The sequence below is a fragment of the Solanum pennellii genome, chromosome 1, assembly GCF_001406875.1.
Source record: "Solanum pennellii chromosome 1, SPENNV200".
NCBI classification, from domain to species: Eukaryota; Viridiplantae; Streptophyta; class Magnoliopsida; order Solanales; family Solanaceae; genus Solanum; species Solanum pennellii.
Genome location: NC_028637.1, coordinates 87,641,719 through 87,661,290, shown reverse-complemented (window position 1 = coordinate 87,661,290; position 19,572 = coordinate 87,641,719). Strand labels below are relative to the sequence as shown.

Sequence of the window (19,572 nt, the reverse complement as noted above, 5' to 3'; positions counted from 1 at the left end):
ATATAAGCCTATTTATAGTGATGTAACCCTTTAAATTCCGTACATATAACTGATTTACTCTTCATTTTCATGCATCCTTTCAAATTTCATAATAAAGTGATTAAATCTTTTCAACTTTCAAATTAATTGACATTTTGATTTAGTCTTTTCAACTTTCAAATTAATTGTCAGAAAATATTGTTCAATAATATTAATTAAAAATTTAATTACTTTTTAATTTGTTGTAAGGGCTAAATAGTAATTCAACTTTTAAGTTGAGAGCTTCCTACTTATAATAATACTAGTTTCTGAGCACATGCTTCGCACGTGTGTTTCATGTGAATTTTTATAGATGCGTTAGAATAATGTGTGTGTGTGAATTGTATTGAATAATAAAATATAACAATTACAAAATAAGAATAAAGACTTACGGCAATAAAACATAAAAAACTAAATTAGAAGTCTAATAGAGAATAAAAAAGACAAAGACAAACAGACTTGAGAAAAAATACAATGTAAACATTATTCTTATAAGACTGATATATACATAGATGAAAAAATAAGTACAAAATTAGTACATAACTCTCTAAGTTCTCATCGATTTCTTTTATATCCTATCAAAATTTAAGAGTTTTTTTCATCTACATTAACTATAGAATAAAAATTATAGCCTAATAATCTTGGTAGGGGTTTCATGAGATAAAGAAGTTGAATTTATATAGATTAATTAGAAGGAATATCAAAAGATATCATAAAATTTTAGTTTAAATATTTGGAGGTTATTAATATGAAAAGATGAGAGTTATGGATGTTAAGAGTAAAAAAGTTGAATAAGCAATTAGAAAATAATAATAAATAAATGAAGAATAAGAAAAAGATAATTGAAGTTAGCAAACCATGTACAAAGAACAACTAAACTTCTTATCACGTAATTAAGCATCAATGAATTTAAATTTATGAATCTAGAGTCATTTTTTAATAATAATCAAGAGGACATTATCAATGTGTGTGTCTCCATTTTACAGATTTGCACCCTTTAAATTATTAAATTTCGTTATTTATCATGAAGAATAGTACTTTATCCACACAATTATATTATTTATGAGAGGGCGTAAGGAAAAAGTTGTCAGAAGAGGAAAAGTAAAGCAAGTAGAGATTATTTTTTTAAAAAAAATTAAAATTGTTATATACATATCGATTATAGATGATAAATATTAATAAAGTAGATATTTAATTAGGAATTAATATTAGGAAGTCTAAAAGTCATTAACATTTTAATTGAACTTATACAATCAAACATTTAAATATTTTATAATAATTTAATTTATAGAAGGGGTAAAATCGTAATTCAACTTTCAACTTTTTTTGTTCATGCTTTTAGTAATATATGATATGATTGTAATAAAGTTGTGGGCTTAGTTATCTGGAGATTGAGTTTGGGATATACTTGAATGTTATTGTTACTTGGGATAAATTTTATTGATGGAAAGTACAAATATTTGATAAAATAATTGAAATCAACATAAATTAATCCAAACATGACCTAAAAAGAACACAGTGATAAAGAAGGAAGAGTAACTCAAAAGTCATGTATACATTTGACTAAAAGACTTGACAGCACCATGCATGCACTTGTCGCAAGAGGAGCAGAGCTAGATGGGGTTCATAGGTTTTCCGTGAAACCTGTATTTGTATTAAAAATTATATAAATATACATATGTATATTTAACTTGTGATCCCGTAAAAAAATTGATTGAAAGTTCACTAGCATGTAATGGTGGTAAAAAATATTTTTCACACATTTTTTGTGGATTTAAACACCACTATCAACAAAAATTTCTCTCATTTTAAAATTTAAACTTTCAAACTCTCGTAATTCTAGTTACACCTCTGCTTGTAGTAAGAAATGATTTTCATTTATATCCACCATTTTAAAGCATGGGCGGTGCAGAGAAAGTATAGTTAGGGACCCCAAAAAAGAAGTAATCACTTTACATTAAAGATAAATTCGTATGTTATATTTATATCAAATCAAATAATTTATTTTTGATAGTTAAAAATTAGAATAACAATGCTTAAATGATAACTTAATATATGCATAATCAACAAGTCTTTCGTTTAATTTCATTTTTAATGTTTAAATAAACTAATTAAACTACATATTTTAGTGTAAGTGCAATAAGTTCAAATCTGTTACGTATATATAATCACTTAATCAAATATTAAAGAATAAATCTATGATCAAAAGGAAAAAAAAAATCTAATTTATACTTGTACTTTTTAAAATTGTTCAATTCATCTTTCGTTTGACTTTTAATTCATTCATTCATTGCATAACGTGTGTTTAAATTCTTCGCAAAAATGTCATAATTTACTATAGTTTAAATAAATCAAATAGAAGTTCCGTCAAATTACTCTATTTTAAATTTAAATAATATCGGAGAAAAATTTGACCTTTTGTTTTTCAAATTAAAAACCAAACATGCTTACTGTTAAAGAAAAATATATAGGCAGTCATTTTCTAGTTTAAAGCTTAACTTTTATTTTTCTTCCTTAAAGAGAAAGCAAAGAGAAAAAACATACCGCTAAAAGTTATAATATTTTCATTCTCACAAAAATATTTTGATAAATGATTTTCATTCTCATAAAAAAGCTTTTAATTTGAATTCTAAATATAAAAGGAGAAAAAGACAAATATACCTCAAAATTTTCATCGATAATATATAAATACCCTCCGTCATACTTTTGGGACATTGTCGTTAAAAAATTAGAGCATATATATCCTTTATACTAACGGACGTACACGTGTCATAATCTTATCGTCGACCCAACAGTTATTACATGTCGAATCGACGAATAATATTGTGCCACGTGTCCCTATTTAGTTTTACGCATATATGCTTTAGTTTTTGAACGACAGGGGTATCAACGTCTCAAAAGTATCACAGAGGGTATCAACATATTATTTACGATAATTCAAGATATATTCATCTTTTTTTCCTATATAAAATCATATTTAATACGAAGTATTTTAACAATAATTTTAATATAAATATAAATTAACTAAACTTCAATACGAATATCGAACCGAAAACCGATAAAAAGAGGTCCGAAAAGATCTGGTGTACAAAGACGCTCCTCCTGGTAGGGTGGTGGGGTCTAATAAAGATAATCCCAACTTTTATTTGCCGACCATTTGCTCAAAATTCCTTTTTCTACCAAATTTGTGGCCATTTCCACTAATTCTTTTTTTTTTGGAAAAGTAAAATAAATAAATAAATAAATAAAAGAAGTCCATTAATATTTTTTAATGGTCAACTAAATCACCCTAGAATACAAGATTTGTCTTAATCCCATTATTTTTACTTTTCTTTTTTATTTTAATAAAGTTAAAAAAGAATATAATATTGCTCCACCATCAACATCATCTCTAATATTTTCTAATAGTTGATATAAATGTTTTAGCTTTTTTTAATTAGAAATATGATTAATTAAATAAGGTTTATTACTTGAAAAGAAAATGGGTTTGGGCATATTAAAGATCTATATAATCAGTTAAACCATATGTTATGCTCCCATAATTTATGCCAATATGGTTTGTCCAACTAAGTTCATCATTGTCATTTTTTCAAAAATAATAAAAATAATATAATACTTCAGGTTCTTCACGAATAAAAAGAAATTGCAATCGATCTGATAATGATGTGAGTGATAACAATAATATTATATTCATTGTGATTTTATGATGGGGTATGAAAGGATGGGATATACGTAAATATGTCTTTACCTAGAATGTTCGACTCAAGAAAAACATTATATAAGACAAATAAAAAAGTAAAAAATATGATTAAAATATTGTGAAAATTGAATCATAATTTGGACCAAATAATCCATCAGTTATTTAATTGAGACAGTGCCATAGGTTGATTTGTCACATATATCACAATAATTCAAACCAGAATTAGCATAAAATTAAAGAATACAAAAGGACCCCATGACCTCCCAATTAGTGCAGGTCAGCATCTAATTCTTATCTTAATCTTATTGTTATTTTTTGTTATTAATTAACATGTTTTCTCCATTGTCGTATTCTCTTTTTTCATAAATACTTTGATTTGTTATAGTGGGCCAAAGATTTTTTAAAATTAATTTTTCTACCTCCTCAAAATATGGATAAGTTTTACGTACACTCTATCTTCACACCATACCCCATTTGTGGAGTTACACTGAAAATGTTATTCCATCTTTTCATAAACACTTTGATTTGTTGCACTTGACCAACTTTCTACCTCCTCGAGATATGAACGCACTCTATCCTCACCAGACCCCGTTTATGAAATTACACTGAATATGTCGCTTTTGTAATATTAAAAAGTTTCACACATGACAAATCTAACACCAAAAAGCAAGAAGACCCCTACCCCACCCACACTACACCCTAGATATGTTATTCCCTCTTTTTTGTAAATATTTTGATTTGCTACACTTGATCAATTATCTTTCGAGAACAGTCTTTCTACCTGCTTGAGATATGAATAAGTTCTATGTACGCTCTACACTTACCAGATCTCATTTGTGAGATTACATAGAGTATGTCGGTGTTGTAACATTAAAAATTTCCCACATGACAAAGCGAACACCAAAAAGCAAGAAGACCCCTACCCCACCCCCCAATCCTACCCCTACCCCCACCTACACCCACAAAAGAAAGCAAGACAAGAACATAAAAAAAGAAGGCTGCTTACAAACCAAAGGCAAATGCACCATTTGGAATCTCTGGTAGTTGAGATTTCAAAAACTGCCTTTCTTCATGAAGTAAAACTCTCTATCTCAAGAAGAAGAAACACTACCTCAAATCCATAAATCCTTGAAAAGAATATATCTTTCTTTACCCAAAACCAAATTAAGATGGTGCAAAAAAAAGTCCTCAACAAACTTAGTATCAAAACTGATCATAATATAAAAGCCAACAACCAAATAATGAATCACAAACCATCTTTTCCTATGTTACAAAACCATGACACCATCAAGAATAGAAAAGCTGAACTCAAGAAAAAGATGATGAAGAAATCAGGCAAAACCAAACTCTTAGAATATGAAATCTCCCACTCACCAAAAAATTTCAGAAAATATGTACCTCAACCAGGCAAACCACCCCCAAGTACTACTAACTCATCGACACCAACGAAGCGTCAGCATCAGCAACAGCAACAACAGCAATCAACATGTACTCCAAATTATATGAAGTCCACAAGCAGTTCTGTTGCAAGAAAAGAGCAATCTCAGGTAAGTTCAAGGAGCCCTCAAACTTATTCACAAAGTTGTAGTAGAAAGAATTCAAGTAACTCAAAGTTAGGCTCAGCTAGTTCTGTTAATAAACCAATAAGGAGTTTATTAGCTAGAACTCCTAGTTTTAAACCAACAAGAGTTTCATCATGTTCCCCTATTGTTATGTATGATGATTTCCAAGTAGAAAGGGCTACATGTTCATCAACTTTGAAAGAAGTTAAGTTTCCTTCATACCTTGAACTTAGTCCTGGAGGAACAGAATCAGATGGAACTTCTGTTTTCAAGGTTTGTCCATATACATATTGTTCTCTTAATGGTCATCATCACCCTCCTTTGCCTCCATTGAAGTCTTTCTTGTCAGCAAGAAGGCGTACGTTGAAGAATCAGAGGAGTTTCAAGTTGGGATGTGTCTCTCCTCGTCGAGCTAATCATCGTGGATTAAGCTTGAGTGATAATGTGCAAAAACAAATAGAGAGTACTACAGAGAAGGTAGCTCCTCTGACAAATGAAGATGAGAAGGAGTTTTTCGTCGAAATTTATAGCAATGAAAAGGAAGAGACCAACTCGGTAGATGATTATTACATCATCGATTCTTCTGTCACTGATCATGTACCTTCGGGTGAAGGCACTGAAGTGGCAGCAGATGATACCGAGGACAATCTTGATCAAAAGAGAGAAGCCTTGTGTCCGAACGAAGGTGCTAGTGACATGGTTCAAGAAGAAGTGGATTTTAAATCCTTGAGTATGCATACTGAAATAGAGATAGAGCCAACAGCAGAAGAGCTGGAATCTGAAGCTTCTGATATGGACTGGGATGTTGAGAAGTACTATGCATATAGCGAAGACGAAACTGGTTCAATCTCAGATGATATAGATCCCATCACATTCGTTGATGATTCAGTCATCAGCGAGGAGTTCACGGGAAAATCATCTAATCCTGAACTTCTATCTGAGAAAACTCTGGAAGAGTTCTTTGATAAAGAAAGTATCATCTCTGGAACAAGTTATGCTTGTGACGACTCCGAATCTATCTGTTTGCATACAGAATTTGACATCGATGAGTGTGTTGAAGTGTCTGAGGACACTACACTTATCTCTCTAGATGTCAATTTCATTCTGGATGGTAAAGATAGTGAGACAGCAACAATGGATTATCAGGCTGCTGTTAAGGCTGAAGAAACCTTCTGTCTAGAAGATGAAATTTCAACTCCTCACGAGGAATCCGTAACTCCTCAAGATGACGATGCAGCTGCACTCACAGGCTATCAAGAGCTCAATGTTTGGTATCTCCATGAAGTGCTAGATGAAACATGTAAGGATAATGAAAAACATTTGGATGAAAACATTGTCGTCAAGATGGAAGAGACGGAAACAAAAACAGATTGCTGTGAACAAGGAAGTGAAAATAGTCATGGTGATAATGCTCAACAGTTGGTGGTAGTAGAGGCTGATATCAAAGATGAGAGTGATAAAAGCCATCAAGCTGAAGATGGAAGTGAAAACGCCTCTGGTGTCGAAGCAGATCAAACAGGTGAGGCATGCGTGGAAAAGCAGAACCAAATCAAAGATAATAAGACACATGCAAAATATGATTCGAGTGAAGAAATGTCTGAGAGGTACAAAAACCTGAGAGGCATAGCCAGGCGCAACGACTCTAAGGAGCCAGAGGAGTCAAGAGACTTCAATCCACGACCACCGAATTTCCTGCCACTGGAGCCAGATCCAGATGCAGAGAAAGTTGATCTCAAGCATCAGATGATAGATGACAGGAAAAATGCAGAGGACTGGATGCTTGATTTTGCACTCCGACGAGCAGTGGACAAACTTGCACCAGCTCGTAAGAGAAAGGTTGCATTGCTCGTGGAGGCTTTTGAAACAGTCTTGCCAACATCTAAATGGGAACCTCACCTCAGGCGCAGCACATCAGGATTCACACATCCTAGACCAATTCAAGCTTGCAACTGATGCAAGTTCAAGGTCAGTACAAAACTCATACCATTTAACACAATTCAGTCCTTACATTTCATAACCAAGCTACTAGATGAAATCTTGAAATAAGACAGAATATTTTTCATTGATGAGTTACAATAAGCACATGTTCTCATTGTGGCACAGGTGGACATCAGCTCGGAGCTAGTATAAGACAATCTTTCGTCCAGGAACAACTGGCTTGTTGCTCATTATTTACAACCCTCCAACATCTGCAAGGATTTCAGATTAACGGCATTAAAGGAATTAATTGGGATAAGATGGTGGAAAACATCATCATGGAATCTCAAGTAATTTATAATGGAGCTTTCTAGTGTGCTGCTTTTCTGGGGATTATGCCTACACATATACTTGAGTACTGTTGTGAAAGATTTTATGTACTTCAATCTATGGCTTTATCTATAGTTGGCTAATATTTCTTATATGTATCCTGACATGTTATGGTACCATTATCTTCAACTATCATCTCTACTACTACTATATCTGAAGTATGCCAATAAATTGCTTTTGACATGCATTTAACCAGTAATCATTAAGAGCAAAATGAATTTAACAGCTCAAATATTGGTTAGAAGAGATCTTAAAGTTCATCAAAGAGTAGAAACAATTCAAACACTAACTGCTCAATGTATATGGAAGAAACAACTGCATCTTAGCTAAAGTTATTTACTATCACAAACTTTCAGCTTTCTCTTTAAAACACTTCAACTAATGATTCCAAACAAACTGGAATTAACAAAAATAAACTACTGAGAAAAATGAAACCCTTGGGAGTTTTACCACTCTTAACCACATAAAAATGGAAGTCAACCAAACTATCACCTGAAAAGGTAAGAAACAACATAAAATACAAATTTAGACCCTTATTCCTACTAATACAACCATAAGCTCAGGATAAAAGACAGGAAAAAGGCACAAAAAGTAATTTCTCTTCAGAGTACAATACATGTTTAACTAAAACCACACATAAAATGTTGGAAAATAGAAACATATTATTTAAATACTATGCATTCAAGTGTAATGTTTTTTTTTCTTGGATTGTGATGAAAACTAGAAGTGACTTCAACGAGTAAAGCAAGAAAACAAAAAGCTACTCTTTTGTATCTAAGTGCAATTTAAGCCCTGATTCATTAATAAGTGATTGTAGCTCTTTCTGGTAATTCTCAAGAAGACCGTCATTGGAGCTGAGGTCGCTGGAATCCGCCAAGCAGGTGCTAGAGTTGTCATTTTTAGCACTCTCTTCCGATTTCCTTGTAAGATAATCATAAAACACCTTAAGCATTTCCACTGTTGAACGAGATTGCACAGAGTCATGTAACTGCTGGAACTTATTCTGGATTTCCTTTGTACCAACCATTCTTTCTATTAAGCCGTTGGGAAGTGAGGCCAAAGCGCTTCAAAGAGGGACAAAAAGGAGAGAACATCAAATTTAAATCCAAAATGTCATGAAGAAAATTTCTAGTTGGTACACAAACTCAACTCTCTATGAATTCCAAGTTCCATGTATGCAATGCATATACTTACCTAGTTATACCTCTGACAAGACCCCAGTTGTAACCAACATATACAGAGTCCGTAAAGCCAACATTAAACCCCTCTTGAACTGAAGCTTCTTTCCCTGCCATAAGACCATCACGGTATCCGACCTAATAATTCATCAGGAATTCCAAATACAAATTGAATTTGCAACCAAAAGGGACACATCTAGTTTTGTTTTCTGGATGCTATCAATCAGATTAAACTTGTAAGGATACAGTGTGGAATCGGTCATGCCGCCTCTGCCATTCCCTGTCCATTTCAGATGTTTTATCCGGTTTATCAGTAGAATCATCGCACGAATCTCCATTATCACTCCACACGTCGCACCACTCGCTCTCTGGCATTAGATGTTAATTGCAGTCAACACTAATAACAAAACTATGTACAGGAGAGATCCTAACTAAGAAAACTATACATTGATAAGAGAACATCTCCACTTAGCAGCATTTAACCAACATATTTATTCACAATCACGATCAGAGATTTAATAAAGTTTGAAACGAGAAAATAGGGAAGGATAGGAGAGATAACATAGTTCTTTAAGTTTTGATTAATCTTTGGCAAACAAAGGAAGGCGAAGGAGACGGGAAAGACAATGGTTAATCAATCCAGATCTGCAATAAGTAGCCAGTGAAGAAAACCTTTTAGAATAAAACTTCTTAAGATTTAAATGAAGAACTTCAGTCTTCCAGTTTGATGTTTATTCCAACAAATATGCAATCTAGGAATAAGAGCACCACATCATACCTTCTATTTATGGTAAGCAATTTGATATTCAAATGTTAATAGCAAAATGCATTTCTAATTTTCATTATCAGCTTGAAGCAATCAGCTGACGTTCATACCATGTGGATCATCGTTTCCCGAATTGGTAGTCGGCCTAAGACTTGATTGAAGATTTGACATATCGAAAATGTCAGAGTATAGTTCATCCTTTATACTGCTTTCCATCTTTAAGCCTAGGACAATCAAATGAAATAAATGCTAATAAGAAAACCATGTAAGTTCAAATATCATAAGCCAAAAGCAAAAAAAAGAAGAAAAGAGATTTGAGGAACAAAAATAGTTCATCCTTTATACTGCTTTCCATCTTTAAGCCTAGGACAATCAAATGAAATAAATGCAAATAAGAAAACCATGTAAGTTCAAATATCATAAGCCAAAAGAAAAAAAAAAGAAGAAAAGAGATTTGAGGCACAAAAACACTAACATCTAATTTGGGTGAAGGAATATTATTTTGATCTGAAGATGGACACAACCTAGAGAACATGCAGTAGTCCGAATCATTTTTTTTTTTTTTGACAAGGGAAACCCACAACCACTAATTTTTGGGTGCGCATAGGGTAAAACCCCTGTTCATGTGCAATAGCTCGCAAACCACACAGGAGAATGTGGGGTCCTAATCCATAATTTGGGGTAATTATATGGTTACTACTTTTGATGGTCATAGATACTTCTTAACTGTGGTGGATGATTTTACAAGAATGACATGGGTATTTTTGCTGAAAGTAAAGTCTGATGTGTGTGTAGTGATTCAACAGTTTCTTACTCAAGTACATATTCAGTTTGATAAGTTAGTTAAAATAGTAAGGTCAGACAATGGAATTGAGGTAGTTAACTCAGTATGCGGTAACATTTTCAACAAACTTGGCATAATTCATCAAACAAGTTGTGCGAGTACCCCTCAGCAGAATGGAGCGGCTGTAAGGAAAGCATAGGCACTTTCTTGAAGACTAGAGCCATTAAGTTTCAGGCTCAAATACCTATCAAGTTCTCGGGACTATGAGTGTTAGCAGTTGTTTATTTAATCAATAGACTTCCTAGTTCAGTCCTGCAAAACAAGTCTTCATATGAAGTTTTATACAATAAAAGACCTTATCTGACTCATCTAAAGGTTCTCGGATGCTTGTGTTATGCATAAGTTCTCAAAGAGAAGTTACAACCTAGGTCTAGAATGGCAATCCATATGGGATATTCTACAACTCAGAAAGGATATCTTCTGTATGATTACTATGATATAGACACCAAAAATCTGTTTGTTAGCAGGGATGTCATATTTAGGGAAAACACCTTTCCTTTCAAAAATCAATCTCCTACTGCTCACATCTTGTTTTTTTCCATCATATCCTTACAATCATATCTATGAGACACCCTGCTCCAACTCAGACAGTCTTCAGAATCACAGGTTGTACCTAAGTCAGATGTGGAGCCAGTGGTCACTGCTCAACCTCCATCCATAGGAAACTCTCAATCTGAACCTAGAAAGTCAGGTAGAGAAAGGAACCCACCGATATGGTTAATGGACTTTGTGACCATGACTTTACATAAGGAGGCTCCCTATCCTATGTCCAACTATATTACCTATGATCATCTGTCTCCTAGATATCAAGCTTTCATAGCCAAATTTTCTTCCACAGTAGAACTACAAGTTATAGTGAGGCGGTTAAAGATCCAAGATGGGTGGATGCAATGAAACTAGAAATTGAGACATTAGAGAGTAATCATAGTTGGGATATAGTTCCTCTACCTGAAGGGAAGAAATCTGTAGGTTGTGAATGGATCTACAAAGTTAAGTACAAAGGCGTTTGGAGAGGTTGAAAGGTTTAAGGCAATGTTGGTTGCCAAATGCTATAGTCAAAAGGAAGGGATGGGCTACCAAGAAACATTTTCACCAATAGTGAAAATGAAATTTGTCAGGTCTGTTCTAGCTATGGCTGCAGAAAAGCATTGGCATATACATCATATGTATGTATACAATGCGTTCTCACAAGGTGACCTTCATGATGAAATATACATGGAACTACCCCAAGGTTTTAAGAGTCAGGGGGGAGTCTAAGACAGCATGCAGACTCATAAAATCCTTGTATGGATTGGAACAAGCTCCAAGATAATGGAATGTCAAGCTCACTGAGGCACTTGCAAGGGTCAAATTTCAGCAAAGTCAGCATGACCACTCATTGTACATTAAGAGAAGTACAAAAGTTCCCACCATAGTATTAGTTTATGTTGATGATATGCTTATAACAACTAACAAGTGATCGTTTAAAGCTCATTGAAGACACAAAACTTACACTGCAAAGGGCATTCAAGATGAAAGATTTAGAGTTTGCTAGATCTAAAGAAGGGATTCTAATGCATCAAGGAAATATGCATTAGAACTAATCTCTGAAACTAGTTCTGCTAGCTTGCTAATACTAATCCTCCTCCCAAAAGTAGTTTAGCTAATATTCATCAAGAAATTTACTTCTTTCAAAATGATTGGAAAGAATACAATTACCAGTTACTCTCTCTATATAATCTCTTCTCTGATAGTCTTTTTCTTCTTCATCATCTACTAATTGGGATCAGTCTCTGGATACTTCTAAATCTCAATGTAACGTAAATACAAGCAAATAAACTCGACTAGGAATTTTCAAAGAGGAATTCCAAAAACAAAATCACAAACAAAAGCAAATAAGGGATAGGCATCTCACAAGTAAATTAAACAGTTAATTCATGCATTTTATCAAACAGGTAATAGGCAATTTCACAATACTTCTCCATTCTGAGATAAAAATTGATTCGTCTCCAGTAAAGCATAGCGAAAAACATAAAAATACTCACCGGAGAATTTGGGGGAAAATCACCGGCGTGGTAGAAGAAACGAAACTTTATGCCGCCGGTTTATTTTTCAATTGTTAAAAGTTTGAATAGAAATGGGTTGTTTCAAATATATAATGAATTAGCGTAATGTTTTTATTTATATAATAAAAAGAATTAGTTAAAAGTTATAAATATATATATATATTGACTATATAATATAGGGAAACTTTCACATACAGTCACTTAAAATAATTAATTATTCTCCATAGCTATAGTTTGATAATTACAATTTGTAACTATATGTTATTTGGAGGATAGAGGTGAGCGAGACTGGGAGAGAGAGGAGAGAGGCGAGAGAGAGGGAGAAAAGAGTGGAGAAAGGTGAATTGTAAATGTATATTGGTTAGATAATTGTATATTATACATATGTAATTGTATATATGACAAGAGAGATTGGGAGAGGGAGGAGAAAGGCGAGCGAGACTGGGAGAGAGAGGAGAGGAGAGAGGCGAGCGAGATCGAGAAAGGGAGGAGAGAGGCGAGCGAGAGAGGGCATAGAGTGGGAGAGAGGTGAATTGTATATGTATATAATTGTATATAACTGTATATTATACATATACATTTGTATAAATGGCAAGCGAGATTAGGAGAGGGAGGAGAGAGGCGAGCGAGATTGAGAGAGGGAGGAGAGAGGTGAGCGAGAGAGGGCAGATAGTGCGAGAGAGGTGAATTGTATATGTATATAGGCTAAAAAATTGTATATTGTACATATTTATTTGTATATCCTGACGAATTATACATATACAAACATTGACTAATTATATAAACTCGAAGTCAGCCCACGTGGTAATTATAGCAAAGTATAGCTATGATGAGTAATTAAATAGTACTCCCTCTGTCCCTATTTAGTTGTCTACTTTAGAAGTGACACACATATTAAGACACCAATTATTATCATAGGTTAGTTATAATTTTACCCTTAACTTAAAAGATTATGCAACTCCCCAAATATAATAAATGTATTTTCTGGTTTCAAAAAGCATGTATTACAACTTAGTAGTACTAGAAATTTTCTAGAATTAAATAAGGACATATTAGGAAAAAAATTATTGTCCTTTCTTGATTTGTTAAAATGAACAAGTAAATAGGGACAAATATAAAAGGAAATATGGACAAAGTAAATAGGGACAGAGGGAGTATAAGTTTGCTTATCTACGTAATTTTTCATATAATATAATAGTTTGTTAATAGTATATAATACATACTATACTTATACATGATTTATATACTAACGATATATAAACTTGAAAAAATTGAATATAGTTTAACTATGCATGAAGTATACATCAACAAATTCAATCTCGATCAACTTAAAATCACCACTAATAGTCTCATAATTTAGATATGAAATCCTTTTAATATTTCAAATTTTGACATATAATTCGTTTGAAGCGATAATTCACGAAGAAGAATAAATAGCAAAGTTGAAAGGAAAAAAAAAAGGTAGCAAACAACCATTAATGTCGGAACTGAAAGGAAGAAGAATAAACATAAGTGTCACTTATGCAATTTGTTTTCTCAGTCACTTTCCTATTCTAAAGGAGTTTGTTTTTTCAGAAAAAATGTTTTCCATTATAGAGGCGACCCGAGGATTATGAGTTTGTGAGTTTTAAATTTTTGGACAAAAAAATAAAAAATAGTACAAAACATTCTTCTTTTAGTTTTTTTTTTCAAAAAAGGGAAACTTTTGTTGATGGTGGAGATCGAAATCACAACTCTAGCATGGAATCGTTTCCACGATCACGATCCATTTCTTACCATTGAGTGATCAACTAGTTTGTTAGGACATTCACAAGTTAATTTAAATATATGTTTGTTTAATTTTCTAATACAAATATAAGATCTCCGAAAAAGTTGATGGATTCGTCTAAACCGCCACATAGCTCCACCCCATTTCCAAACAATTTTAATCAAGTTGCTTGGAAAATATTTTCTCCACCGTAACAAACACACATTAAATTATCCAGGATCGAACGAGTGTTGGAGTAATTAGTTTAAGTATATAAGCAAATACATACAATTATTTTAGTGTTACGAATTTTCGGTGTAGTTTTTTTCGTAATCTTTCATCATTTAAGTGGAAACATAGAAGAAGTTTCAAATTTATATTTATTTTATACTTTGCTATTTCCTCCATTTCAATCTGCGTGACACCTTTTGAATTACAAGATTTAAATAAGTTTATTTTTGACGTAACATTCTTATATATCTTTTAATTGTCAATTGTTATGAGTTACAACAATACTTTCTATGTTGTTTATAAATTTTATTTTAAAAAATTAAGAATTTCATATCCGAATTCAAAGTCAAACTTAAATAGTTTACTACCTCTTAAAAATTCAAATTATACCACATAGTAAATTGAGACAGAACGAATAGTATTTAAGCAATTCCGAATAAAGCCCCTTAAGGTTCAATACATAGAGAATAAAGAAGCATAAAATAGTTGGTTCCAAGTATCAGGAACTCCAGAAAGGCAAAAATGTGTACAATCAATGCCTTTATAGCCATTATGATTGGCTGGATGTCCATCTTTTCTTAAATGTGAAAGAATTGTAATATCCAATAGGAATATTATTGACTCTTTTTTTCTCAACACTTTTTTCACTATTTGGGCAGCTAAAGGCAAACCACCTGGATAAATTGATCCCATAACTGGTCTTGTTTCATTTGAGCAACCTTTCACTCCTGGATCACCCCAATCTTCTCCACTGAAACAAATAAGGAATAGTTATCAGCTTGTATGCATCTCGACTATTATATTGAGTATTTATTGTCTATCACTAATACATATTTTTGGTAGTGGCGTAGACACACACAGCTTAGGTAAAAAAAACATATGATATATGTAGGTGAAAAGTTATTTTTCATACATATATATTAAATCTTGAACACTGTTAATAAAAATTCTGACTTCGTCACTAAACTCACTTCTAGGTAACTTTATCCACCGACCAACCAACCAACAACAACATGCATATCCAGTTGAATGCTACCAGTGAAGTCTAAGAAGGAGGATGAAGTGTGTGCAAACCGAATCACTTGGAGGTAGTGAGACTGTTTTAGAAAGATTATCGACTAAAGTACAACAAATACAAGTAAAATAAGAAGAAAACAACAATGTAACAATCATAGCAACTAGTTAGGAAATTAAAGCATTGCTTAGTCAACAAAGGAACAATAACAATAAAAAAATTATGTGATGAACGAATTATATATAATAAAAGGAAAAACACAACTATCTCCCTAGACTATGACCGAAATTTCAGAGACATACCTTAACTAAACTAAGGTTCCAGTACCTCCATGAACTTATTTTTTTTCTAATTTTTTACACCTTTAGTCTTACGTGGCGCACTCCGTGACACCACGCAATTGAAGCGCGTGGGAGATATTTGAATGTCACGTAAGCCAAAAAAGTGCACAAACTTAAAAAAAAATGGGTTCGAGGGGGGGGTAATAGGACCTTAGTTTAGTTAAGGTGTGTCATCTAGAATTTCAATCATATTCTAGGTTCTAGGGAGGTAGTTGTATATTTTCCGTATAATAAAACATCATATGATGATAAATACCAAAAGCAAGAACTATAGATATGCGACTAGTACTACGACATACCCGAGCAAATCTAAACCTAAACTGGTCTTCTAGGTAACCTTATCCACCAACGAACAACATATCCAGTGGAATCTCATAAGTAACGTCTGAGGAGGATAAAATGTACACAAACCTGATCGCTTGGAGGTAGTGAAACTGTTTTCAAAAGATCATCAACTCAAGTGCAACAAATACAAGTAAAAGACGAAGAAAAGTAGAAAACAATGAAGTAATCTTAGCAACAAGAAAGAGACAATAACAATAACAAAGTAATGTGATAATCGAACACAATAAACAACATAGAATAATATATATCAAAAATAAAATCAACTACAGAAATACGACTGATATTATAACAAAAACAAGCCTAAACCTTCAAACAACAAGAATTAAAATCAACATTATCTTACTGGTGATGAGAAGCAGCTTCTCCTTGGTAGAAAACTTTGGTTTTAGTTGGATCCACTTGTGTCTCAACCCATTTGACCCATGTATTTAATCCTCTTTTAAATGCAGCTATACGATTCATATCCTTCACCAATTTTCCACCATTCTCAATATAATCCCACCTATAAAAAACATTATAAGGAAATTAAATCAATTTATTCCAATTTTTGTCATAACAATTGTTAAATAATTGCACAAAGTTATTTTTTATTTTTGTATCTTGCTCTAGTAATTAATTCTTGAGTTTGTTTGTATATTGATCGTGTAAATTTTTTATATAGTTAGACAATCATTCAATAATTACATTGGAAAATATTCAAAAAACTCACGCTACCGTATCGTGTTATTGTGTGTGTTACTATAGTCATTAATTTATACTAATTACTTAAAATTTAAGTTTTATACACTAACGTCTTACATCAAATTTCAATAGTATACATATTAACTGATAATCTCATGAAAAATCGATACTTACTTATTATTACTAATTAAACTATACTGATAACTATTATTTTCTTACTATCGATATATATAACTTAAAAAAGCGAATAAATTGAGAGTACATACGGTTGCTTTGGTTTTCCCCTTGTCCACCAAAGCCAAGTATTAAAGATCAAAACATCAGCTTGTTTCCAAATTTCTCCATTTTTAATGGAATTTAGTTTTAGTACTCTTCCAATATTAGGTTCCACTTCAACATCTACTAGGAATAATGAGTTGAATAATGTCACTAAAACCTTATAATCCTGCAAAAATCCAAAAATAGTTATTTTTCCAAAATGTCAAAAGTGTCCTTCAAATTATGTTTGCAACAACTCGTAGAGATACGATAGCGAACAGGGGCGGACCTACAGTGGTGCAAGTGGGTCATATGAACCCATTTCGTTGAAAAATAACATCGTATATACATGTACATTTAATCAGTTTTTAAAATTTTACATATATATATATATATATAATTTTGACCCCACTAACACAAGTTTAAAGCTTGGTCGAATGGTTGAGGGGGTTCAAGTTCTCCTAGCCAACCCGGTATTGAATCCCAATATGCCCTTTTTATTTTTAGTTCGTTTTTTTGCATTTTTATTTATTTATTTTTTATATCTTAAACCCACTTTATAAAAATCCTGGGTCCGCCACTGATAGCGAAGATCAATTCATCTCAATTTTTTTAAAAAATATTGTCATGGACATGCAACCAAAATGAAAGAAAGACCGTTCGCACAAAGAAAATTTTTTTAGAGTGATTTCAGACAAGCCCCCTCTCCTTAGAGTCAAGTGGTTGAACGCCCCCCGCCTCCCTCCCGGCAGCAAGAGTCGGTTATGAATAACCTTTTAGTCTGCTTTCTCGTTCTTAAGGATTAAGTTTTTTTTTTCTCACAAATAATGTTTTCTTTTAACCTAAAATAGCCTATAACATGTTTTTTTTTGTTAATTAAAATAAATGAAAATTTTACTTACCTCAAAAATTACAGTAACACTTTGGTTGGTTAATTTGGTCTTGTAGTTCATTTCAGGTACTGAAACATAAAGCAAGCATAAAAATGATTCATAATTATTTAGACTTAGTGAATCCCCAACAAACATTATTTGCTTCCCCTTGTATTTCCTCAACAATTCTCTACCATCAAACCTACAAAAAAAATTAAAATTAATCTATATATATACCAAATAAAAAAAAAAGGTGAATCTGACCGACTATTTAAATAAAGATACATATGGCTCCATAATCGTGTTATACATCGGATGGTGGATAAAATAAGAGTAATTAGTTAAACATCATTCATCAGAAAATTATATTATGTGTAAGTAAATCTTCAACATTCTGACGTACCTTGGTAAATTGCAAGAACTAGGTTGCCATTTATACTTAAGATATTGACGATCTGGTCGATTGGTACAATCAAATATCTTTCGAATAAATGGACAAGTAGTTGTGTTATATAAAGGATCGATAACATCATCGTCGATCACCCAACTTCCTTCGAACAAGTTGCAATTACTAGTAATTATTTTTGCTTCTTCTTGTTGCTTTGATATTATTCTTGTTGTATTTCTTTCTATATGAACTAATTTCTTGGCAATTTCATCTGAATAAAATCTTGAAAATACTGTCAACATGGCTTCAAAAACAAACACAAAACTCAACATAAACATTGCACCAAGAATATACACAAAAGTACTATTCACACCCTTACCCATCTTTTAAAATAGTATCACTTTCTAAGCAAAATCAAAAGTTGAAAAAGAGAGGCACAATATTATAACAATTTGGGGATTTTATAGTGTCTTATTAAAACCAAAACAAACCAATTTACTCAGTGCGCATAAATTGTTCATCAGGTTGAAACAGAGATAATTATATGACAAGTGGATTGCTATAACTAGTAATTAAGTACTAATTAATGTGATAGCTCTTATGGTTGCTTATGGACAAGTTAATTTTAATTTACCATTTTCGGATGCTTAATTAACTAAAGAGGAAATTTAAATATACAAGAAGCATTGAACTTTATGCAAAATGAAAAAATGAGATGGAATAATAATAATAATAATAATGTGGATATAAATGGAAATTTTATTTATGTACATGCATGAGCTAGACAATTTGTCATGGTATATTTTTTTACATTAAAAGCCAATAGGAAATTAATTAGTACATGAATGAAGGGCACAAATTTGTAATTATACGATAGAATGAACATATGATCATTAATTCCTTTACATTAATTAAAGATTCATTTATTATTTTGACTAAAGTTTTAGTTGTATCCCTCTTTTAGCCTTGTAGCTGAAAAAAGGAGCACCATAAAATATCAACCTTCTTTTTATTCGTTTGACAAGAAAAGTTCATAAATACTGAATCAATGAAATTACATTAATATCGTGAAAAAATAGCTATAACTTTAGCGCACACACTTTTTTAGTCTTTTTGATTTACGTCTGACCCTTCTTGGGCATGGATCGTAGTTATTATATATATATATATATATATGTTTTATATTCATTGGCTTGACGTAAACTTTTTCCTGCTTAATCTATAGACAAAAGTTTCTTCTTTCGTTTCTAAGATCTAAAAATAAACAACCTCAA

General features: G+C 32.3%; 3 protein-coding genes across 3 annotated transcripts; 1 reads left to right on the top strand and 2 right to left on the bottom strand.

The window, feature by feature from the left end:
• The first annotated feature begins 4,713 nt into the window (after positions 1-4,713).
• Positions 4,714-7,758, top strand: LOC107028549. Its single transcript, XM_015229657.2, has 2 exons — positions 4,714-7,245; positions 7,384-7,758. The coding sequence occupies exon 1, from the start codon at positions 4,888-4,890 to the stop codon at positions 7,231-7,233; it is 2,346 nt and encodes a 781-aa protein (XP_015085143.1). The 5' UTR covers positions 4,714-4,887; the 3' UTR covers positions 7,234-7,245; positions 7,384-7,758.
• A 396-nt stretch (positions 7,759-8,154) lies between these two features.
• On the bottom strand, positions 8,155-12,500 carry LOC107028576. The gene is made up of 5 exons (XM_015229694.2): positions 12,400-12,500; positions 9,642-9,755; positions 9,012-9,133; positions 8,782-8,903; positions 8,155-8,651 (listed from the first exon to the last, which is right to left on the bottom strand). The coding sequence occupies exons 2-5, from the start codon at positions 9,745-9,747 to the stop codon at positions 8,348-8,350; spliced, it is 654 nt and encodes a 217-aa protein (XP_015085180.1). The 5' UTR covers positions 9,748-9,755; positions 12,400-12,500; the 3' UTR covers positions 8,155-8,347.
• Positions 12,501-14,851: 2,351 nt separating this feature from the next.
• Positions 14,852-18,681, bottom strand: LOC107031731 (protein trichome birefringence-like 39). The gene is made up of 5 exons (XM_015233195.1): positions 18,314-18,681; positions 17,941-18,112; positions 17,047-17,225; positions 16,443-16,601; positions 14,852-15,149 (listed from the first exon to the last, which is right to left on the bottom strand). Exons 1-5 carry the CDS (start codon positions 18,679-18,681, stop codon positions 14,852-14,854), a joined length of 1,176 nt encoding a protein of 391 aa, XP_015088681.1.
• Between the last annotated feature and the right edge of the window lie 891 nt (positions 18,682-19,572).

Coding starts and splice junctions, on each gene's coding strand:
- LOC107028576 (XM_015229694.2), bottom strand. CDS start 9,747: ATGGAAAGCAGTATAAAGGATGAACTATACTCTGACATTTTCGATATG. Junction 8,904..9,011: donor GGCATGACCGATTCCACACT/GTATCCTTACAA, acceptor ATGAATTATTAG/GTCGGATACCGTGATGGTCT. Junction 8,652..8,781: donor CTTGTCAGAGGTATAACTAG/GTAAGTATATGC, acceptor CCCTCTTTGAAG/CGCTTTGGCCTCACTTCCCA.
- LOC107031731 (XM_015233195.1), bottom strand. CDS start 18,681: ATGGGTAAGGGTGTGAATAGTACTTTTGTGTATATTCTTGGTGCAATG. Junction 16,602..17,046: donor AGGGGAAAACCAAAGCAACC/GTATGTACTCTC, acceptor TGTTTTTTATAG/GTGGGATTATATTGAGAATG. Junction 15,150..16,442: donor GAAGCTGCTTCTCATCACCA/GTAAGATAATGT, acceptor TATTTGTTTCAG/TGGAGAAGATTGGGGTGATC.
- LOC107028549 (XM_015229657.2), top strand. CDS start 4,888: ATGGTGCAAAAAAAAGTCCTCAACAAACTTAGTATCAAAACTGATCAT.